This window comes from Nelumbo nucifera, chromosome 2 (genome assembly GCF_055504915.1).
Source record: "Nelumbo nucifera cultivar China Antique chromosome 2, China Antique-T2T, whole genome shotgun sequence".
NCBI lineage: Eukaryota > Viridiplantae > Streptophyta > Magnoliopsida > Proteales > Nelumbonaceae > Nelumbo > Nelumbo nucifera.
The window spans coordinates 101298882-101324036 of NC_142650.1; the positions used below are offsets into that span (position 1 = coordinate 101298882).

The window sequence follows — 25155 nt, forward strand, 5'->3', positions numbered from 1 at the left end:
CTCCATGAATGACAACACATAAGTAATCAGACTGATTGCACATCTCGCCCTATTTGATGAATTAATTCCAAATAAATTTGATATGGCTAATTACTTATATACACCTTAAACTTTGAAAAACTGTTTATATATACCTTTTAAGATGGCCTTACATGACAAAAACAGGCCCTCCCTTAATTAAAAGATTAGGGTCATTTGTAGCTATTGTTAAATTAATTTTATATTTTTGGGATAATAGACTGTATTCTCCCTCAGAAATTTGAAATTACAGTCACCTCCTAATCTACTAGTAGCCCCCTTATAAGCTAATTCACGGTCAGGATTCATTCCACCAATAGGGTGGAACTAAGATTTCTAGGGGTGGACTGAACACTTAAAACTCCAAATCTTTTTTTTTTTTTTTGTAATCCCGAATTTACTCTTCCATTTTGAGAAGGTTGATGATCTTCTTCAAACTTCTTAATCTTAACTGAAACCCTAGAAGACCGATCTTTTCTATTCTATTATACTTTTCAAGCATGTTTGAGAATGGAGGGGTGTAATGGTGTGAACTATGGATCAGATCAAACAAACCGAAAGTTCAAAACAGAGAAACAGCTATGAGGTTAAATGGATGGAAGAAGGATTATGTTTGAGAGTGAGGCAATGGATACTAAGGTCCCGTTCACATTTCGGTAAGTTACTTGGGTAAATGCACTCACCCATGTAATTGTTTCCTAGGAAAAATTTACCTGAGTAAGTGCATTTACCCATGTTCTTTTATTTTTCATGTAAATAAGGCAATGACCATTTTATTCATAAAAATCTATCATTACAAGGGGTGCTTTTGTCTCTTTCAAGTATTGGCAACTGATGAGGGCAGATTTGGCCCTCCAGTGAAATTGTGACACCTGGCACCTCATGCCAACTAAGTGTAGCCTCTTGACAACTAGGCAGCTCGCCACTAAGCAGCTCGAGCTCGCCACAGGCAGCTCGCCATAGGCAGCTTGCCACATGCAGCCAGCCACAGGCAGCTCGCCATAGGCAGCTCACCCTTAGCCTGGCAACTTAGACAGCTTGGCATTGCATAGGCAGCTCGCCACTAAGCAGTTCATCCCCAAGTATCGCAGGAAGATCTCCTGCCTGACAACCTGGCCCAGACACCGACCCGCCGACTGACACAGGCGCCGACATGACAACCTGGTCCAGACACCGACCCGCCGACTGACGCAGGCGCCGCCCTGACAACCTGGCCCAGGCGCCGACCTGGCCACCTGACACAAGCGCCAGCCTGACGACCTCAAGGAGTTCAGCACCGTATCTCGGTTCTGACGGGATGTGACGAGTCTTACCGTTTGGAGGCTTTTCACCCACCTAACCCACGAGGACTCCGGTATATAAAGACCTCACCCCCCAAAGGGGAGGGGGTGGAAAAAAGGAGGGTAACCCCTGCTCTCTAGCTCTCTCATTTCTCTCCAAGCTCTCTGTAATCAGAATGCTAACTTAGGCATCGGAGAGTCCCCGCCGGGAAAGTACCCCCGGGTCCTCTGATTCAGTTCTCGCAGGTCCCTCAGCTCCCGCCGCCTACAAAGGAGAGGAAATCACCTCACGCGAAGGGTAGTCGGGTTGCGCTGCACCAGGGAGCTCCACCATCCTCTGAGTTGCAAGCCGCCTAGGAGCAAGTCAAGTGACGAGTCCACCAGGCAGTTCGCCACCAGACAGTTTGTCACCAGGCAGTTCGCCACCAGGCAACTCGCCCCCAGTCAGTTCGCCACTAGGCAGTCCGCCCCCAGGCAGTTCGTCACCAAGTAGCTCATCACCAAGGCGTCACCACCGGGTCAAACAACGAGGTACTTAGCCAAAAAATTTATACATCACAAAAAATGGTACGTGACCAAAAATGGTTACATCAGCAACTTTTCCCCAAGGTGGGAGATGGGTACCCAAGAAAATAAACTTTTTTTGGTCCCCCACATATATCTGAAAAAAGAACATGGGATTTTTTGTTAATGGGAATCAAAATTCCATTGACCAACTTTCCTCCCTCTCAAAATCCAGAAAAAGAACACCCCGTAAATAGATTCGCGATTATGTGGTAGGAACGGGTGCTCTGAAGAAATCTGGCTCAAAGGTCAAATTCTGTTAAAGATTTTAAGACGGGCACTCATATAGTGACCTCGTTGACATCCTTAAGGGCGGTAGCTAACATTGCACTTCCATCTGATACTGCATTCTGCATAGTCCCCAGAACCAAACTCTTCCCAATACATTGGAGAATGGTCCATCCTCTTTCTTCTTTTTGATCACATCAAGAACCAAGTATGTAGGTGAACTTGCTGCACTAGAGGCAGCTAATATGACTAATTGCTCAAGATGGACAATGATGCATATGATATAGCAGGGCATCCTTTTGTTGACCTTCGTACTCTTTACAAATATCGGTGGCTTTGTTCACCTGTATTCGGTCCCCCTTTTCTCCATTATTCAAATTGATCACCAAGTGTCATGTTTTGAAAATTTAATGAACAGTTAGGGTCATTTTTGTCTTTTAAGTAGATGTATATACAAATACAAGTAGTCAACCCAATTTTATATAATACGCGTGTACAAAAGCCCAGTACCCAATATTGGTCCTAGACAATACCAAAAGAAGAAAAAAAATTGGTCCTAGCGATCTGGGTATTTATTTCTTATGTGTTGAATTGTGTATCCATTGCTTCTGAAATGGTGCCTATTTTGATGAACTTTTCAAATAATAAAAATGGGGTAAATTTTTATTCCTAGACTACCCTCAATTTGGGATAAATTCTTGTATACTGTGAATAGTTAACCATCAACATAAGGACATATTATAAAAATAAAATTCTTGGCTGATTCTTGTGCTTTGGGAAGTAGATGAATAAATGCATTTGAAGTTGTATATAACTATATGTTGCTTCTAAATTTCTGGTTTTCATTTGGAATAATGAAAATATGTTCACTTAAAAGGATGCCCGGATGTTGTTACATTCATGCACAATTCATATCACCACAAGTAACCTACAGAATACCACTAACTTGGAACTAAAGCCATGACCTTCCCAACTTGAATCAATGGTTAATCTTCAGTTTGAAATTAACCATTGATGTTATTTCTCATGGGATATGGCTCTGCTGCTTCACTTATCCCAGATTCTATCCACAATTTTATCAACAAGGCTGAAGTAGTAATTGCCCCATGACCGTTTCATGGCTAAAACAAGAAAGGGTACCAGAAGACCTGCTGCAAAACCTGTACCAATGCCAGAGTAAAACCAGTTGCTGTTGACAATATTGCCCTCATTCCTCTCAACAGTTGTTTGTTGATTTGAATACTCACCTTCATCACACTTTACAGGAAGTGGATCACCACATAGACCTGGATTTCCAGTGTATGAGTACATGTCAAAAGTTGTCAACTGCCCCTTGTATGGAATTGAGCCTGATAAGTTGTTGTTTGACAAGTTGAGATAACTCAAGGAAGCCATGGTCGACATGATAGAAGGAATGGCACCAGAGAGCTGATTGTTTGAGACATCAAGAGATGACAATTCGTGTAAGCTTGCAATTGTTTCAGGAATTTTTCCAGTGAAATGGTTTCTTGACAAGTTCAAAACCATCAACCCTGATAGATTTGTTATTGATTCAGGGAAGTCTCCATATAAATTATTTTCAGACAGGTCAATGCAGGTTACAAGAGAAAGAGTTTTGCTGTATGTAAGGAGCAAGCCTTTCATGGACAAATCCAAGCTCTCCTCGTAGTATATGACGATGCCTCCGGCGCCTCCGTACAGCAAATACTGGTACATTGGCCATTGCTTTAAGATTTCCTAAGCTAGAAGGAATGCTGCCAACCAAATTGTTATCTGCAAGATCCAACACTTGCAGGGAACTCATATTGGAAAGTTGGGATGGAATTCTTCCAGAAAATGCATTTGATCTCAGCCGAAGAATTCTAAGAGCAAATAGACTTTCTCCAATCCAATGTGGAATTTTACCAAACAATTTGTTGTTTCCGAGATTCAGCGTCTCCAAGCTAGAGCAGTTTTGTAGAGATGAAGGGAGCTCCCCTGATATCCTATTACCACCAAGGTGCAAAGACTGAAGCATCTGCAATTGGCCCCATGACCAAGGAATTGGCCCAGATAAGTGATTTTCTCTAAGATCTAGGGCATTTAGATTAGAACAATTCCCTAAGCTTGCAGGGAGGTTTCCTGTTAAATTGTTTCTTGAAAGACTAAGGACCTCAAGCAGAAACATGTTTCCTATAGAGGTTGGGATATTGCCTGTTAGATGGTTATTTGAAAGAGAGAAAAATCAAGTTGGGAACTACAAAGCCAATGTCTGGGGGGATAGATCAGAGAATCGATTGTTAGAGAGATCCAGTGACACAATCTCCACTGCTGGAAGAGGTATGGGTCCTTCTAAGAGGTTGGAGCTGAAATCAACACCTACACCATGGATGAGGTTAAGTGGGTTTGGCAGTTTACCCTGTAATTGGTTCAAAGAGACATTCAATACTACATTTATATTGGAGGAAACATTCCAAAACCAGTAGGGTATTGGACTGGAAATGCTAGCATTTGAGAAGTCCAAATCTGTGAGTTGCTTTTGAGTTTCAAGCCAAGCTGGAAAATTTGGGATGCTTCCATTCAGTTCATTCTTTCGAAATGGAGGGACACATTTGGAGGTAACATTCAAAATTAAAGGAATTAGAAGACATGCTTAGTAACTCCAAGTTACTAAGCTATGAGAAATGAGATTCCGACACAGAACCTCTTAGTTGGTTGTAAGACAGATCTAAAGAAACCAATTTGGAAAGTTGTCCTAGAGAATCTGGGATGCTTCCATTCAGTTCATTCTTTCGAAGCCACAAGTACTGTAGTTGTGACAATCTACCTAGAGATGGAGGGATGGGGCCTTGGAAGGAGTTATTCTCAAAATCCAGTACTTGCAAATTCTTCAGCTGGCCCAGCCAGTCTGGTAGACTCCCCACCAAACGGTTGCTACTCATCCTCATTGAGATCAGGTTAGGCAAGGGGCTCCCGCCAGACCTGCAGTAGTTTTCTGTCCTTTGAACAAATTCTGGTAACACCCCATCCAAGTTGTTATTGGATAATTCTAAGCTCTTTAAGTTGCAAAGCTTACCAATGGAGCTTGGAATTCCGCCCTTGATGTTGTTGTTAGACAAGTCCAATTCATCCAAGGATGTCATGTTTCCAAGGGATGAAGGTATTTTGCTATGTATTCTGTTTCCAAATAGCTTCAATATCTCGATTCTTGCCCAACTTCCACCGAGTAACTGTGGACAACTAGCAGACAGATTGTTCATGGAAAGATCCAAGTAACGCAAATTTGGAAGCTTGGAGAAACCAAGAGGAGTCCTTCCATAAAGACCAGTAATATCACCTACATCCACATACACAAGGCTGCTCACATTCACGATCCAGTTGAGAATCTTCATACTGAAACTGTTTGAGCTCAAATCTATAACTTTGAGTAAAGTAAAATTAACAGGTTGAATAGATGAAATGGAGCCTGGGAGGCTGCAGCTAGATAAATGCAACTCTGTCAGTGATGGGAGCATATTTAGAACTTGGACCCAATTGGACTCCACACTCGAGAGGTTCACTCCATTCAGTGCAAGGTGTCTTAGAGAAGCAAGACCAGTTACCCACTGAATATCAGCAGCTATTAGTTGAGGATTAAAATCATTCAAAACATTGGATACAGAAGTCAAATCAAGATACTGCAACTTAGTAAGATTACCAATATTGGCAGGAATTGCACCACTAAACCCAGCATTGGATAGGTTCAGGTATCTCAATTCCTTGAGAGAACCGAGAAAGTCAGGAATTGGGATGCCTTGAAATGTGTTGAGGCTCAAGTCTAAATACCTCAAAGACTTGAGCCTTAACAAAGAAGGACCAATCCGCCCACTTAAGTTCCAAAATCCATACCAGACAGAAGAATAAGGGTCATATGGATGTGGGTTGTGGAGATCGATTGCAGTTACAGCTCCAGTTTTGTTGTCGCACCTGACTCCGCTCCATTGACAGCACTCACTCCCTTGCCATGAATGGAGTCGACCTTCAGGATCGACAATACCACTTCTGAAGTCGATCAGAGCTTTCCTATCAGATTCGGAGCAACCTGTTGCAGCACCATGACAAACTGATACTCTTGACAACAAATAGATGATAAGCAGAGCCCACCCAACAACATTGAATGTTCTCATCATTTCAGCAGCAGACATTTTTAATATTTTCACTTATGGGGGGGGGGGGGGGGGGGGGGGGGAATGGCAAGAAACTCTTCACTTCTTAAATAGATTCAAGGGTATGGCTTCCAAGATAAGATCTGAGAGAAGACCGGAGAGACTAGAGAGTGAAGACTCTCGTCTAATTTCATTTTCATTCTTTATTTCGATCATCTCACCAGTCACCAATATAACTCTTCATTCAATGAATTATTGTTTCGCACATGCTCTTTGCACAAAGCTTTAATGTGGCAGACATGAGCTAACTGGCCAAGGAAGCAAACAAAATGCCAACTTTTATTTCTGAAAACAAATTGTCAATCAAATGGTCCTCAATCTCATACACTATCTAAATTGGCTGAAACAAGCAACTGGGACATTGGAGGGGATCACTAATCAGTAAACAAGCTGTTCCGTTGGAAAGTTTATGCCAGGCCACAGTAAGACGCACCTTGTTTAGATTTTAATTGTTCAGATGTTCATTAATGGCATATGTCTATGCTTGTTTAATAACCCAGATACAGATTACCTGCACTTGATGACTATGTAGGGCTTGTTTAACCAATCCTGAGTGGGGTGTTATTATTAATGGTTAATCAATCCTGTCACAATAATCAAGTGCAACTAATATCCGGACTCCAATAACCCACTCCACCTTTCTGATGATCACATTTACTGCGACCACCGTTGCAGGACAAACCCGAGACCTCCGGTTGATTTTTTGAGTACGCCATTGTTTTAGTCAAAGAACCGTTCAACTTACAAGCTGCTGTTAGGTGAGGTTCGTGAATATATTGATATTCTCTAACATGCCCACGAAAGCCCATTGGGCTTGAAGAGTGAACAAGCACAGGCCTATCCTTACCTTGTGCTGAAACTTATTTAATTATAACAGGGTAATGAGGATCAAACAGTAGACCAATTGGTCAAGATGGCTCTGATACTATCTCAAAGAACCATTGAACTTAAAAGCTTAAACTGTCAAGTGAGGTCCTAGAATAGGTTGATATTTTCTAACAGTTTTAATCAAACACCAGCTTAATGTGACCTGGCAATTGGGTTGGGTGGGTTGGGTTCAGGTTGGGTCAATTGGCAAACGCTAGACCCTAACCCCTAACAGTTCGGGTTAGGGTTGATCCACGGGTTAATTTGGGCATCCCTAAAAATAATTGAAATTTTGAAAAATACAGGAAAAATGCCAAAACTAAAGGAATTAACCTTAAAATTCTGAAGATAAAATAAAAAATTTAAAACATACAACAATTCAAAAAGTAAACAATGAAGTGTAAAGACAAAATTAATAAAGATTAAAGAGTGAAAACTTCTAACTATACATAAAGTAGTCCCAATTAAACCTGACAATTGGGTTGGCAGGTTAATCCATGACCCAACCCAGTTTTTCCAGGTCGGGTTGTGGTTGGGTCATCCTCACATCCAAGTAGCTAAATATGTGATCCTAACCCTATTTTTCGGTTGGGTTGAATCAGGTTTGTGGGGATTGAATCAAACTTTTTGCCAGGTGTACTTTTAATGAAACATCACTGGGTCTCGGGTTTGTCCTACGGCAGTGGTCATAGGAAACATTATCTCTCCACCTTTACGTATCAAAAAAATCGCCTCACCTTATTTGATTTATTAAAAATGGTTCAAAATGTTTGTTGGTGGAGTTTTCCATGAATAATGGTGATTTTGATGGAATCCTAAAACCCCCTAACGTTGTAGTCTGCCTCTTGTATGACTATTTGGATTCCCAAGATACGCAGGCATGCGTTTTGGTATTGTCCACATAATCCCATACCCTAACCATCCTTGATTTATAAAACCATTTATGTATATACTTACAGACTAGAGACATCAAAGGTAGATTTAATCCTTGCAAAAAAATATGATGTGGCAATATTTTGACAACAAAAGTAGGTTTTTAATTTTTGTAATATTTCTAGGTCTTTATCAGGAACTGGTCCTGATCCTTGGTAAGGTCTCTTCAGTTGGTTATAGAAAAGCTTTATGTTAGAATTGGGATTTGTTCCTAATAGAACACACCTCACATCAACCTCACAGTCCCATTCCACCATATATCAGTAACATTTTTTCATTAATAACAATACAACGTACAGAAAATGATGATTTGAATGTGTGAGATAGGCTTTTATCAGGGCAAATATGTGCCCACACCATTCTAACAGCATTTTACAACCTTGCATTAGAAATATTTCTCCATTAAATAAAACATAAAAGTATGAAGATATTTTCAATGTAAAACAGTAAAGGCTGCTTGAATGGGCTTTGCCCTGACTGAAGCCGATGACTGAAACACGTTGTAAGGTTGATGTGAGGAACACTCTGTAAGGAACAGATCTGGATTCCTTTTGCCAACGGTCCTCACAGGCCCAACCGCTTGTTGTTGATAATCTTTTTCTATCTTTCTAGTAGTCATTATCCAACTGAGAGGATCATTCGGTGAAAGTCCACTTCCTTAGGCTGTGTTTGATTTAAAGGAAAAAGTAGGAAAAGGTAAGAAAACCTTTACGAACTTTGTATGAATTTTCCTATTTTTCTTTTCTTTCCCTATGTGGCTGGAGTTGGATTTTAGGCTATCATGAATTAAAAAGTGTAATAAGTTTATGTACCTTCTTTATTAAATGGATCGATGAATCCATCAAAATCCGAATTCAATCTGATTTGAATTTAAATCTTAACAAGGGATATATACAGAAACTGATGACGTTTTATTGATCAATCGATACAGTTCACTGGTGTCTACTGAGGGTGATATGGCCCCTCTAAACTTTTCAACGACGACCCATTTGAAGACAAAATAATTGACTCCAGTTCAGTCCAGCATCCAAGTTCATGGTTCCACGAATCTGGTAGATGGAATTTATCATATTCATTTATTCGGTTCGTAAGCTCCTTAGGCTCAGTTTGGAAGGAGAACAAAAATACAAATATGTACAGTATACATGAATACAAAATAATACAAAAATATAATGTTTTGTACTCTAGGTATTTGCATTTGTATCCTTCCAAACTGAGTCTTATGGATCTAATTTTTCCAACCTATTAATATCCAACCAGTCGAAATATGCTGCATATATATCATTGGGAGGTGATATGGTAGGTAGAATTTATACTCATTAACTGGGTTCCTAAGCTCCAATGGATCCAGCCAACTGAGTGGTGGCTCAGTTGGTATGTTAATTGGGTAGTTTCAGTAGAGACGTGAATTAGAGTCCTGTTATTTTCACCTCCGTTGAAAAGTTAGTGTATTGTGTTAAATATCAAAAAACAAAAAAACCCTATGGACCCATGGATCTAAGGGTCCATTTTGGGGAATTGAATTGAAGATTCAGCTATTTATAAAACACTCCAAATAAATTATTCAAAGAATCTTAAGAATGGTAACGGGGCAGGGTGGAGCCAGTGTTGACATACCCATTGTCTATTGCATTTGCACCTCATACCCACCCCTTACTCTAGTGGGGTTGAAAATCTCAAGGCCATCCTTCTCCCCAGAGGGAATGAGAATTTCTGAATTTGCCTTGCTACATGCAAACCTGTTTTTTGAGAATTGTAACATATGTGTATAAAATTTGTTTTATATATAGGTATCATATTATAATATTTTTATATAAAAATATAAAATAACATATTACCTATCGGGGCAGGTTCGAGGCTGGGATTAAGACGGTGGTATTTTTATCCTGCCCCATTTCTCATCACTAGAATTTCAGGTTTTCCCAAAACCTACCCCAAACCTGATCAACATTCAAAAAATCCATCCTGACCTAGATGTGGTGAGTCAGGTTCTTACTAGGGCCAGGTCAGATTACCATCAAATTGAACAAGCCTGCAAAAGATTGATAGAGAATCCATTTGGGAGGGCTTCAACGTTGATTGATATTGAGATTCATCGTATATCTTCATGTATATTTTAGGATATAATCTTTGTGCCAGTTTAAGATAGCTGTAAATTTGGTTTTAGTTACCATAATTATAGGAGTCGGTGATTTGTTTCCTAGTTGTTAGCCAATATTCTTGTGGGGGAACTTTGTATATATGTTGCTTGTAATCATTGGCTGGAATGACTGAAACTTTCTCCCATTATCTTTCTCTTTCACCTAAACTTTGTCATGGTATCAGATCCGTTTTCAAGCTCTGGTTGACTGATAATGGCGGATGAAAAAGAGAAGAAGAATGAAGGTGAGGGCGGAAGCAAGAAGGCGGCCTCACCATACTACTTGACTACCAATGACAATCCGGGTAATATAATTACCCAAATTCAACTGAAAGGAGACAATTACGAAGAATGGGCTCGAGCAATGCGGATGACGCTCTGAGCTAAGAAGAAAATTGGATTTATCGATGGGACTATATCTCAGCCCGCTGATGATTCACCAGAATTGGAAGACTGGTGGACCATAAACTCGATGTTGGTTTCGTGGATTCTGAACACGATAGAACCAAGCTTGCGTTCTACAATCACATATATGAAATTTGTGAAAGATTTATGGGACGACACCAAAGAGCGTTTTTCAGTGGGCAATGGACCAAGAATTCAACAACTCAAAGCGGATCTCGTGAACAACAAACAGGCTGGTCTCCCAATCGTGACTTATTATGGCAAATTGAAACAAATATGGGAAGAGCTTGCTAATTACGAACAAATCCCGACGTGCGTTTGTGTAGGCTGCAACTGTAACATCCCTGCGAAGCTAGAGAAGAGACGAGAGGAAGAAAGAGTCCATCAATTTCTGATGGGCTTGGACAACGCAATGTATGGAACAGTGCGTTCTAATATTCTAGGCACCGATTTGCTACCGAGCTTGAACAAAGCCTATCCCATGGTGATACAAGAGGAGCGCCTGAGAACCATGACACGTGGCAAAGAAGAAAAAAGGGAGGCGATGAGCTTTGCTGTACAAGCGCAAGTTGGAGCAAAAAGAACGGGATTTGACACAAAAGAAAAATCTAGACTGTGCATGAACTGCGGACGAACAGGGCATGAAGCTGAGAGTTGTTTTCAACTCATCGGCTACCCGGACTGGTGGGGAGACTGACCGAGATCTACTGGAAATGGGAAAACACGAGGCCAAGGAGCACAAGGCAAAACTGGTCATGGAAGTGGAGGCGTACAGAGAGTGAATGCTACACAGGCGGTAGGGCAAACTTCTGAACCAATCCACGCAATAGAGGGAGATCGTGCAGCATTCAGTGGGTTGACTAATGAACAGTGAACCACATTTCTTAATCTCTTGAATTCTTGCAAACCCAACACAAATGAGAAGTTGACAGGTATGAATTGGTGATGAGACCAAAAAGAACCCTATTTTTGTCCCCTAATATTCACTCTTTTACATTTATTTATCACTTAAATGAACTCATTACTCTTGTATTTCGATTCAGGGCAATAAAGAAGGCAATTGGAAGAAAACAGGGCAAATCGGGTGATTTTGCACAGTTTTGGAGACAGTCAATAATCTGGGCCTAACTGTCAATTCCGAACTCCGAATTTGACAATTCAAGAAGCATTAGAAAGATGAAAGAAATTCCCACAAATTTTATGTTTTGGGTTTCGACAGATTCGAACCGAATCGAGTACGAAAATGAGCCCGAAGTCGGAGCAAGTTCATAGCTAGGCCCATTTCACAACTTAAGCCCAACTCGCAGAAGTACCTTGAAGCAGCCCAACTCGAATTCAAGAGTTAAGAGTCCGAATTTCGAATGTAATCTCCAAGGATAGAGTCTTATCAGATCTAAAGTCTTGAATGTAATCCTAGAGAGATAAGAAGATTGAGATTAAATCATTAGATAAGAGATAGGATAGGATTAGTTCAAAGAAGATCAAGACTCCTTAAAGATAAGATGATCTTCTAGAAGGAGTTGGAAAACAGCCATCTCCTTTGGCTATATAAAGAGGGGGGCGAACCAGCTCTAGCATCACTCACTCCAAGAAAGCAGTTCGGCCATGGAGAAGCAAAGCATGGAGATTGCGCAGATCAAGAGTAGCTAAGCTTCTTTTACTGGTTCAAGGGGGGAGGTTCGGTTGTGTCATTGTGAGGTTCTGTAGTTAATTTATTTTCTTTCTTTTTAATTCAAGTATTCATTGATTCTTGAGCATATTTTTAGTGGATATTAATGTTAATTAGTTTGGCAAACTGAATTAATGTTGATTTTCCTACTGCTATCTATGATTTCGGTGATCCGTAATTGTCACGAATAATGGTACAAGTAGCAATTAGGTTGAAATCTTTTTGGGTCAATTGTTCGTGACAGCCTTTGACCAATGTTTTAACATGGTTCAACCTAAAAGGAATCGATGGAACAAGATTCAGTAATTGCAGCTATCTCAATTATTGTTATTTTGGTTTAACTGTTTTCACAAATCTTAATGCTATACCTGTTTAACATGGAACGCTATCGTACCCAGTTGAGTGGTGATAAGTGTTGATTGAATGCTGGGTTTGGTCAACTGAATTAGAAAAACACAAGATTTATTATGGCTATCCTAATAAATCTTTTAAATGCTTGAATTGCGAGAATGCTGAAGTGTACCTAGGATCGATGGCCAATCGATTCAACCCGAACCCTTGAACCAGAATTTGGTAAGACTGATTTCTTTTTGATTGTTGAGTTTGCTATTGCTTTCTTGTTCTTTTAATTTTAGTTATTTTCCCACTTAGTTATATTATCCATTTGGCTAAGAGATTACTGATTTGCTCCCTGTGGTATTCGACCTAGTACCACTTTTACTGTAAATATTTTATTGTGGGACTAGTATTAATTTTGAGGGCTTCGACAAACCCATCAATTGGATAATTGATACAGGAGCATCACACCATATGACCGGCGACTTGAGGCACTTGCATGATATCAAGACTGTGACTGGTTGTCCGGTTGGATTGCCCGATGGAAAGCATGTCATGGCAATAAAGAAAGGGACAGTCATTTTAAATAAACACATGAAGCTTATTAATGTGCTTTATGTTCCTCGTTTGAATTGTAACCTGATATCTGTGTCGCAATTATTAGAGGAGTTGAATTGTAATATCCAATTCACTAATAAATTTTGTGTTATACAGGACCGCACTTCGAGGATGGTGATTGGTGCGGGTTAACTACGCGAAGGGCTTTACTACTTCAAGGGCGCGGGCTCAAGCAAGGTTCACAAGGCAAATGTTGAAGCTTCATATGAGTTATGACACAAGAAAATGGGTCATCCCTCCGAGAAAGTAATTAAATTTCTTTCTGATTTGAACATTAGATGTGGGAGTGGAAATAAAATTTGTAATGTTTGTCTAAGAGCCAGACAGACAAGAGGTGATGAGGGTAGAATTTATCACATTTTTATCCCCAATTATTTTGTCTTTCATACCTAATTAATACTTAATTGGACTCATATCTCTTGTATTTTGATTCAGGGCATGAAAGAAGGCATTAGGAGCAAACAAAGGCTAATCGGATGGGTTTTTCATAGTTTCAGCATTGATCAGTAATCCGGGCCTAACTTTCATGTCCGAACTCCGATTAGGCTGATTCAAGATCCACTGGAAAGATAAGAGATAAAGATACAACTTTCATGTTTTGGGATTTTGTAGATTCGGCCTACATCAAAGTCAAATCCGGACCCAAAGATGGAGCACTTTCGTAGTGAGGCCCAATTCCTAGCTGAAGCCCATTTCGCAGAAGAACATTGAGGCGGCCCAAGATATTAAAGTAGCCCATTCGAATTCAAGAGTTCGAGAGTCCTCTTAGATTTAAACTTTTAAATGTAATTCCAGAAATATTAAGAAAGGTTTTTAGATAAGGAGAGAGGAGAAGATAAGATAGGATAAGAGGAGTTTGGATCAATGCTGGATTATCCATTCTTGAGATAACTCCAAGAAATTGTAAGCTATATGAGAGCTGGGCGCACCAGCTCAAGGCCATCACGAATTGCATTGAGCAATCAGTCAAGGAAAGAGAAAAGAAGTCAAGAAACTGAGGAAAGGTGATCAAGAATTCAAGAAACACCAAGAAGAAGGTGGCGACAAGAAGAGGAGATCTCAACACCATGGGCGAATTCAAGAGTTCTTTCTTTCCCTTTATTTGCTTTAATTCTCTTATCATGAACTGATTTGTTTCTTGCTAGGGCTGTGGAAAGCCTAACCATGTTAATGAATATATTTTTATCTTTATGATTTATCCAAGATTGTGATTTCCATATAGTCTATGAATTATTGTGCTTAATGCAATTTAGAGCTTGGCCACCTCTTAATTGATTTGTGTTATGTGAATGAATCGAGAGAGGAATTCACATAATCGACTGAATAATTCATAGTGTGAATTGAATGGTATATAGAGATATACATACATGATTCATCTGAACTTAATGGTTTTTCTTGGACTTAATGCATTTTCATCTTGAGAACTTTACTCGAGAGATCAAAGGGTTACCTGATGGATGTAGTTTTAGTATGTCTCGAGAGAGAATATTAAATAAATTTGGAAAGACCTCAGCTTATGGAAATGGCAAATAATCTTGGTTAATCAAATCCTTTAATATTCATTACATTGGTTAGGTGGACCTAAAAGTCCTAGCGATTTCATCCATTGTATATTCGATTAGTGATCACATTTGCTTTATTTTCTTTTTCTAGTTTTTATTTTCAGTAGTTCTTGCTCAAAACTGAATTTCGATTGTCCAAATATTTAGGGAAGACTGTGGTTCTAATACTTATTTTGTTAAACCCTCGTGGTAACGATATTTTATACTACTTGATAACTAGTGCACTTGCTAGGGCTATATATTTATAGCTATCAAGAGGTGCATTTGATTCTAGTGAAAATAATGCTAAAGAAATTTTTGAATTGATTCAATGTGATTTATGGGGTCCTTACTCTATACGTGCGTCTTGTGGTGCCACATATTTTTTGACTATTGTTGATGATTTCTCAAGAGCCGTTTGGATTTTTTTGCTTAATGACAAAAGTGAAGTGGGCAAAACTTTATGTAATTTCTTCACTATGGTTGAATGCCAATATGATAAATTGGTAAAGATAGTTAGAAGTGACAATGGTACTGAGTTTACGTAATTTCTTCACATCCTTTAGCTCGGTCCAAACGTGCCTTCAGTCCGCGGAGGATGGCTCTGTTTGTGACTTTTGCTTGACCGTTTGCTTGAGGGTGTGCAACTGAAGTAAAATTCTGTCGAATCCCTATGTCTTGGCACCAGTTCTGGAATTTGATGTCCTCGAACTGCTTGCCGTTGTCAGAAATTAGTACCCAGGGTAGCCCGAAGCGGCACACAATGTTATTCCAAAAGAAGTTTTGGACGTTTTGGGCTGTGATCGTTACAAGAGGTTCAGCTTCTACCCACTTGGTGAAGTAATCCACTGCTACTACTAAGAACTTCCTCTGGCCTGCCGCTGGCGGGAACGGTCCAAGTATGTTGATGCCCCATTGTGCGAAAGGCCACGGGCTGGTGAGATACTTGAGGTTGGCAACAGGCTGATAGTGAATATTGACATGCTTCTGGCATTTGTCACATTTTCTGACGAGCTCGATGGCATCTGCCTTCATTGTTGGCCAATAATACCCCTGTCGTAGTGCTTTTTGGGCGAGGGCCCTGCCCCCCAAGTGTCTGCTGCACAGAATCTCATGAGTGTCGCAGAGTACGAGTTCGACTTCGGTAGGTCGCAAGCAACGCAGGTAGGGGAGCGTGTAGGATCTCCGGTACATTCGTTCGTCTATTATGACGTATTTGGTTGCCTGGCGCTCTACCTTTCTGGCCGCATTGCGATCTGCAGGGAGGGTCCCGTGTAGCAAGAAGCTCGCGAGCAGGTCAATCCAGCTCGGTTATGCTTCAACGACGGGAGCGACCTCCTCTGCCCCCCCGAGAATGCTAGGCCGAGGCAGGTCCTCTATGTACACGGTTCTCATGGTGATATCGCTGGTGTTGGCTAACTGGAATAGGGCATCGGCCTCAGTGTTCTCCAACCTCGGGATTTTCTTGATGAAGTGTGACTGGAAGTTGAGCAGAGCCTCTCTTACTTTGGCTAAGTAAGCAACCATGGTTGGTTCGCGAGCTTCGTAATCTCCTGTGACTTGGTTGACTACGAGCTGGGAATCGCTGCAGATGACGATGTGCTTGGCTTTTACTTCTCTGGATAAAGCTAGTCCAGCTATCAACGCTTCGTATTCCTGATTTGGTTATAGCCCGAACTCTGTGATGAAGGTAGTTTTTTCTTCGTCCGCCGGGTCCATCCTGATTTGGTTATAGCCCGAATAAGCGTCTAAGAAACTCAGCAACTCGTGCCCTGAGCTTGCGTCCACGAGGCGATCGATTCTGGGGAGTGGGAAGCAGTCTTTTGGGCAAGCTCGGTTTAGGTCGGTGTAGTCGACGCACATGCGCCACTTGCAATTAGCCTTCTTTACTAGAACGGGGTTGGCTACCTAGCTCGAGTAATGGACTTCTCTTATGAAGTCGGCTGCGAAGAGCTTCGCGACCTCCTCGTCAACTACTTTCCTTCGCTCCGGGGCTAGGCTGCGTTTCTTCTGTCTAACGAGCCTAACGACATGATCAGTATTGAGCTTGTGAGTTACAAGACTAGGGTCTATACCGGGCATCTCTACCGTGGACCATGCCAAAACATCTAAGTTTTGAACTAGGAACCTTACTAGTTCGGATCGCAGGGGTTCCTGGAATGAAGCACCGATCTGAAGTGTCCGAGTTGGGTCTTCTGCTGAAGTCGGAATGGAAACTATTTCTTTCGTGGGTGCAGCTCGTTCTTCGCCTTGCTCCGTAGGTCGCTCCAGTTCGAGGTTTTCAGCCACCTTGGTCTTTCCCTTGAGGGCGGCGACATAACACTTGCGAGACTCAAGTTGGTCGCCCCGCGCTACCCCTACTCCGAAGTCTGTAGGGAACTTCATTGCCAAATGATAAGTGGAGACCACCGCCCGTAGGACATAGGTGATCGGTCGGCCTATTATGGCGTTGTACGGGGAGGGGGTCGCAGCCACCAAGAAATCATGGTTGAGTCTGACTACGCTGGGCCATGTGTCGACTTCCACAGGTACTGTTATTTTCCCGAGGGGCCAGACTTCTTCTCTGCTGAAGCCCACCAAGGGAGTATTAGCGGGCCTCAAGTCACTTCCCTGCAACTGAAGCTGGTCAAACGCGCTTTGAAGAAGATATCTGCCAAGCTACCTGAGTCAACGAGGACGTGCCTGACTTCGAAATCATTGATCCTTACTTTTATGACGAGCGCGTCATCGTGGGGGTAGTGGACCCCGCGCGCATCATCCTCCGTGAAGAAGATCGGTTCCTCTGTCTTCGGCCATTTCGGAGGATTTTGTTCTTCCCTGGCAGATTCACGAACTGACGTCCGAGCTGCCGCCGGGGTACAACCTGCGATGATCGAACCTCCAACTATCATGTGGATGGTGCCCCGTCTCTTCCGGGGGCTTCCTCTGTGATTGCTCTACCGGCCTGCTACTGGACTCAGGAGCATCCTTACCGTGTTCCCCTTGCCGACCTGCCTTATTATTATTATTACTGTTATTCTATACAAAATTCCTTAGATATCCGCGACGAATGAGTTCTTCTATTTCGTCGCGGAGATTCTTACAGTTCTCGGTACTATGACCGTGGTCTCTGTGAAAGCTACAATATAAGTTTTTTTTTTCCTTTCATTAGGATTCCCCCTCAGGCGGGGTGGCCACTTCACGTACGGGGCATCCTTGATTGCCATCAGGATTTCGGCCCGGTTTGCGTTCAGTGGGGTATAGTCAGTTTGGTCTGCTATAGGGGGTCGGAACGACTGACCCGACTTTGTCCCCCGAGCTACGTCCTTCTTCTTTCGGCAGTCTCCTTGGCTGGAAAGTTCTCCTTCTCTCTTTCTCTTCTCGGGTGCGCTCTTGCCCTTCTGATTGATCTCTTCTTCCGTGGCTATGAACGTATCTACAAGCTTGAGGAATTCAGTTATGGTCGAAGGCTGGTTGACAACAATGTGCCACTTGAATTCCTTGTGCGTCACGCCCTTCTTGGCTGCTGCAGGGCGCACTACGGGGTCCAGGCGCGGTATCTGCATGCATGCATCATTGAACCGCTTGATATAGCCCCGGATGGACTCTCCCTCTCTCTGGACTATGTTGAGAAGACTTTCCTTAGTTCGCGGGCACCGCTTGCTAGTGACGAAGTGGGACGTGAAGGCTTGCGCGAACTGCGCCCAACTTCTTATCGATCCGGGTGCAAGGTTTCGATACCATGTGTGGGCCACTCCTCTGAAAGTGGTGGAGAAAGCTATGCACATGCAAGACTCACTGGCCCTCGCCAGGTGCATCTGTGACTGGAAAGCGTCTAGATGATCATTCTGGTCGAACAACCCGTCATATTTATCGAGAGGGGGAGCTTGAAGTCCTTGGGCATTGGAACAACCAGGAGCTCGGGAGATAGGAGGGATGGAACAGAAAGGAGGGGAGCTTTAACTTCACCCGAGCTTACCTCTTCCCTGCCTCTGAGCTCGGGTAGGTTGGGGGTGGTAGTTCGGCGATCTCGACGGCGGCATCTTTGCTTCTTGGCAGGCTCCGCATTGGTGCTGCTCACCTCCGTACTATCAGGAATAGTTTGCGCAGGAAGCAGCTCGGGCTGCTGGTGATGGCTACGGATAGAGGGGTTTTGCTTAGAGTCTACAGCCAGGATCTCGAACCGGTTCTTTAGAAGTGGAGCTTCGAACTTTGATTGTTGGGGTGATGTAGACCTGGCGAATTGGGGTCCTCCCGACTTGACTGCCCGCGACGAGACCGGAGTGGCTGGTCTTTCCTTTTTGTCGCGGGAGGAGGCTTGGCTCCTAGGGGGGTTCTGGGAAGCCTCTCCTTGGCGAGAAGGGCGTTCATCCTGGCGGCGAGACCTAGCTTGCCGTGAGGCTAGGTGCCGAGGAGGGAGCTGAGGCTGAGGCTGAGGCAGCTGAGGGACTGCTGCTAATAGTGATATTGAGAGACTTGGTGCAGCACCTGCTGCTGGTAGAGTTGGAACTGCTGAAACTACTGCATCTGGGCTTGTATGGCCCGCATGGACTACACCAGGTTGTCGAGTTGGCTCTGGCTTGTCGTTGGAGGGACAACAGTTGGTTCAACAAAGGTTGTCTCAATAGAGGGTGGAAGGGGAACACTCACAGGCGCCACTGCTCGTGGCATGTTCAGGCTAGGGACTCCGTCCACCGAAAGGGGAATGGTGAACTGCCCAATGCAGACCACGGGGACCTAGAGTTTTTCCCTGACGATGTCCATCTCCATGCTACGCCCGACATTGCTTGAAGAAGCCATGAATGCTGAGTTTTCAGAAAAGAAAGGACTGTGAAAGCTTAGAGGAAGGCTTTTAGAAGCGTTCCCACAAACGGCGCCAAATGATGGTGCGCAATCCAGTCACTCCTAGCTGGCACTTGCGTGGCTCCTGAAAGGTACCTGAGATGGAGAAGATGAGGGATCCCCGGGGGCTTGCTCGGCAGGAACACTCCGACGCTTAAGTTAGAGTTCTGTGAAAGATGCCAAGGAAGGAAGAAAGCTAAGAGTGCAGATAGCGCAAGTATAAAAAAGTTACCTCTGTCCTTTTGGATTGGGCTACTTATAACAGAACTCTATCGAATCAGGCCCACCTGCCTCTGACAGGGCAGGTATAACCGCTACTGTCGTCCTGCTGCAGTCGTTACAGACAGGGCTGAGGTGGCACGCGTGGGGCCGTCGTTGCAGGGTACGTACCTGTCAGGTGTAAGACACCCTCTAAAGGTGGCAGGCACAACACTGTCTGATGAGAGACGTGGTTGCAGTCTCCAGGTTTGTCAGGTACGGTGGTCAGGTAGGAGGCTTTCCTGTGACGTGTCAAACTGCTCTTTTGCGAGCTACCCTGTACCGAGCTACCCTACAAGTGGCGAGCTGCTTGTGGCAAGCTACACCGAGCTGTCTGGCCCAAGGTGTCTCTACCTCGGGGTATCTAGAGGCGGATCAGGGTGTTCCTGTTTGGGAGTGGCCTAAAATCCACTGGGAAGAGCTCGGGCATTAGAAAAGGTCAGGGGGCCCCGAGCTTGGAGGTAGCTCGGAGTGCCTCAGCCTTGGGAAGGAGGTGCAAGCCAGGCGGCTCTCGGCGAATAGCCTAACCCGCCGAGTTGCTAGACTAAACTCGGTGAGCCCTTCCCACCGAGTTGCGATTGCACTTGCTGTGCTGTCATACTGAATCATCGCTTGAGCAAGATCATGCCCACGTGTACCCGTGCTACGATGTCGGGCCAAATCACCCTCCATCAATATGCTTTCCCTTAAAGTGTTTGGGATCAACACCACCAAAGAACATCTCACCCCCTTCCAGCCTCTAGATTTCGATTGCACCAAAAAGAGAAGACCTTCTCACATAAAAGACCATGCTCCACCATGTTATACCTGAACTCAAATTAAACGAATCAAAATTAAACATATATAAGTTAACTTGAGGCATTCATGCACCCATGCATGGGAATTAATATAAAACTGTTAACTTCCATGTATATATATATGAATATACCAGATAGGTAAAACATTTCCTACAGATTTTTCCTAAAACCCCAACCCCATTATCCCATTAAATTCTGCCATAAGGTGAGACTTTTTTCTTGCGTAACCTCAATGAAAGTCTAAAAGAAGATAGAATCATGCATAAATTACTATCTTGATTCATATGCAGCCAAACCAAACATATGCATAAAAGCTCAGTTGAATGTTTGCACACCATGGGGTTTGTGTAATCATGCATAAATTACACAAACCACCTTCCCCCTTAGATTTGCACACCATGGGGTTGTTTCACTTTGACTGAATCAACGCATGGAAAAGATTTTTTGAATTTTCTATATCTCTTTATCCATTGTTTCATAGACAGAAGTGAGAAGCTAGCACAAGAGGAGCAAAGAATGGACGAAGATTGGTAACCACCGCCCTGAGGCCCCCCAGTCGGCGTCATCCACGTCATATTAGGAGGAACCGCTGCCTGGGGGGATAGCAGTTTGGGTTGGAAAAGATATGCTCAACTGTGCAAGATCGACGACTACGGGCACATGAAGAAGCGCAACACATCTATCACCTTCACTGACGATGACCTTCGAGGGATCTAGACATCGCACGATGATGCCTTGGTCATCACGGTCGAAGTGGCTAACTTCGAGTTGCGGTGGATCCTAGTTGACACGGGAAGCTCTGCCGATGTACTATTCGAAGATGCATTCGAAAAGCTCGGCATCGGTAGAGAGCGGCTCACGCTGGTTATCATGCCCTTGATGGGATTCTCGGGAGAGTCCCTCCTATCCACTGGGAGGATAACTCTTCTCCTCTTGATCGGGGATGGCGACATTACTATGACGGCCATGGTAGATTTCATTGTGGTGCATTGCCCATCCTCTTACAACGTAATCCTCAGTAGGCCGACCCTCAATGCTCATGAGGTTTCCATCAAAGTACGGCATAGGGGTGGCACGCGGGGACCAGAAAGTAGCACGACATTGCTATCAGCTCTCCTACCGTGGGCCATGTCCAACCGCTGAGACACTGGTGGCAGAGGCCTATGACCTATGTGATGAGGTATGGGCACAACGCGGCCAACCCATGAAGCAGAAACTACTCGATGCCGTGAAGCAGAAAAAGGAGAACTTCGCCATAGAGCAGTGGCAAGTGATCGCCGATGAAGTGCAGAAACTACTTGACGCCGCTTCATCTAGGAAGTTAATTACCCCGATTGTTTAGCCAATGTGGTAATGGTGAAAAAGGCGAACGGAAAGTGGAGAATCTACACCGACTTCACTGACTTAAATAAGGCCTACCCCAAAGACAGTTTCCCCCTGCCAAGGATCGACTAACTCGTCGACACAACGACGGGACATGAGCTGCTGAGCTTCATGGGTGCATTCTCAGGTTACAACCAAATCCGGATGCACCCGGATGACCAAGAGCGGACGGATTTTATCACCGACTATGCCCTATATTGCTACAAGGTAATGCCCTTCGGCCTTAAAAATGTTGGTGCCACTTATCAGTGGCTGGTGAATGAGGTGTTCAAAGAATAATTCGGCCAGAATGTAGAGGCATACGTCGACGAGATGCTCATGAGGAGCAAGAAAGCCGAGCATCACCTGGCCTACCTTCGCGAAGTCTTCGACACCCTCAGAAAATACAAGATGAAGCTAAACCCCACCAAATGTGCTTTCAGGGTTGGCTCTGGCAAGTTCCTAGGGTTCATGGTAACACACAGAGGGATCGAAGCAAATCCGGAAAAGATAAAGGCCATCCTAGACATGCTATCCCCTCGGACCCATAAAGAGGTGCAGTGGCTTACCGGAAGAATGGCCGCCCTTAGCAGATTCATGTCCAAATCCGCAGACCGGTGCCTCCCTTTCTTCAAAGCCCTTAAGCGGCCAAAAGATTTCCACTGGACCGAAGAATGTGAGCAGTCTTTCCAGGAACTAAAGTAGTACCTAAGCTCACATTCTCTCCTGACTAAGCCAAACACAGGGGATGAGCTATTGCTCTACCGCTCAATCGGAGATGAGGTCGTCAGCTCGGTGCTGGTGAAGGAGGAAGACTGGGTACAGAGGTCGATCTACTACACTAGCAAAGTCCTCAGTGGCGTAGAGTCCCGATACCCCAACCTAGAAAAGTTAGCCTTAGCCCTCGTCACGGATGCTAGAAAACTTAGACCCTACTTCCAGGCCCACAACATCTGGGTACTTACTAACCAACCCCTTAAGAAAATACTACATAGACCAGAAGTGTCTGGTTGCCTAGTCAAGTGGAGCATGGAAATAAGTGAATTCAACAACAAGTACGCATCCCAACTGATGATCAAACCCCAGTCTCTAGTAGATTTCATCGCAGAGTGTACATTCACCATTGAGGAGCTGGCCCCACTGCCCCCATTACGGACCCTGTACGTGGTTGGCTCGACAAACCAGCAGGGCAGTAGCACTGTCCTCATCCTTCTCAACCCAGACGATGCAGTATTAGAACGCGCCCTTAGGTTCGAGTTCAAGGCATCCAACAACGAGGCCGATTACGAGGCCCTTATTGCCGGGCTCCGCCTGGCCTTGGACCTCGGGGCCTGAAGAATCGAGGTCTTTAGTGACTCCTAGCTAGTGGTCAACCAAATCCATGGCCAGTTCGAGGCTCAGACCCCCTCCATGGCAAGTTATCTACAAAAGGTGCTGGAGCTCACTCAGCAGCTCGAGCACTTCGATATTCAACAGATCCTGTGAGCCGAGAACACCCGAGCCGACGCCCTTTAAAAGTTAGCCAGTTCACCGCAGACCAACCTTGATGCAACCGTCCGACTGTACACATTGGCCCAGTCGAGCATCATACCAACGACCCTCCTTGTCCTCCCAGTGCAGCACGACCCATCTTGGATGGACCCCATAACCGAGTATCTTCGAGAAGGTACTCTCCTAGAAGATCGAGTGGAAGCGAAGAAGCTCCAACAAAGAGTGGCCCAGTATTTCCTAATATAGGGCTAGATTTACTGCCACTCCCACACTCTCCCATACCTGAAGTGTCTCCCCCAACCAAAGCAGACTACATCCTCAGGGAAATACATGAGGGCATTTGCGGGGATCACCCTGGCGCATGCACATTAACCCATAAGCCACTCCGACAGGGCTACTTCTGGCCAACGATGAAGCAGGATGCCACCCATTTGGTTCGAAAGTGCAACAGTTGCAAGCGACACTCAAATCTCTATCGCCAGGCCGCAGCCCCTTCGAAGCTGATCACCAGCCCATGAACGTTCGCCCAATGGGGAATGGACATCCTCGGCCCTTTCCCCACCGTGGTTGTGTAGAAGAAATTCCTCCTCGTGGCAGTAGAGTACTTCACGAAGTGGGTGGAAGCCGAAGCTTTAGCACGCATCACTACCCATAATGCCCGAAACTTCTGGCAAGGTATTATCTGCCACTTTGGCGTCCCTCGCGTGCTTACAACGGATAATGGGACGCAGTTCACCGACAAGAAGTTTGAAGCCCTCTCTGCCGACCTAAGAATTTACAATCGGACCACCACTGCGTATCGACCCCAGAGTAATGGGCAAACCGAGGTAACCAACCGCACCATGCTACATGGCCTGAAAACGTTCTTGGATCAAGCCAAGGGAAGGTGGGTGGAGGAGCTACCGAGCATTCTCTAGGCATACAGGACGACCCCACAAACCGCCACCAGAGAGACCCCTTTTAGCCAGACCAACGGGGCCGAAGCCGTAGTCTCCGTGGAGATAGGTTCCCCAACTATCTACATCGAGCTATTCAACGAAGAACAGAATGATGAAGATCTACGCATAGAGTTGGACCTGGTAGAGGAAGCCCAGGACCGAGCACACGTAAGAATGACTACACAGCAGCAAAGGATAGCAAAGCACTACGATTCCAAAGTCAGAGGATGTGAATTCAAGACAAGCGACTTCATCCTACGTAGAGTCATAGTCCCCACACCCGGAGAAGGTAAGCTCGGACCAAACTAGGAAGGGCCATACAGAATCACCAGGGTCCTCGGGCCGAGTACTTATAGACTTGAAGACCTCGAAGGCTGACCAATACCGAGGAGTTAGAACTCGGGGAATCTCAGGATGTACTACCAGTAGACCTACAAGCAATGAAAGTTTCCTTTCTTTTAAGCTACATCTTCGACCCCCAAGCACGCACACGCTCACCGCACACACTACACATGCATAGGCCAAGCCACACTACCGACTAAGTTGACTCCGCCGAACCCCGAATGGTTGAGTCCATCACAAATCACCGACCAAGCTACCTGACTCAATTGACCACGGCTGAGCCTAAATGCGAAGAAAGAATGCCCCCGCTTACCGAGGCCCGAGGGCGGTCGTGGAACTCCGCACAACCGTCTGATTAACGAC

At 44.3% G+C, this 25155-nt stretch overlaps 1 protein-coding gene and 1 pseudogene across 1 annotated transcript; one reads left to right on the forward strand and one right to left on the reverse strand.

Annotated features, from left to right (window-relative positions):
- Positions 1–2920: 2920 nt before the first annotated feature.
- On the reverse strand, positions 2921–6287 carry LOC104585921 (uncharacterized; annotated as a pseudogene).
- A 4141-nt stretch (positions 6288–10428) lies between these two features.
- On the forward strand, positions 10429–11316 carry LOC148802619 (uncharacterized). The gene is made up of 2 exons (XM_088897950.1): positions 10429–10519; positions 10718–11316. The coding sequence occupies exons 1-2, from the start codon at positions 10429–10431 to the stop codon at positions 11314–11316; spliced, it is 690 nt and encodes a 229-aa protein (XP_088754076.1).
- The last annotated feature ends 13839 nt before the right edge of the window (positions 11317–25155 follow it).

Excerpts from the sequence above, each read along its gene's own strand:
- LOC148802619 (XM_088897950.1), top strand. The coding sequence starts at position 10,429 with ATGGCGGATGAAAAAGAGAAGAAGAATGAAGGTGAGGGCGGAAGCAAG. Across the intron at positions 10,520-10,717 it reads GACTACCAATGACAATCCGG|AACCAAGCTTGCGTTCTACA; the intron begins GTAATATAATTA and ends TGAACACGATAG.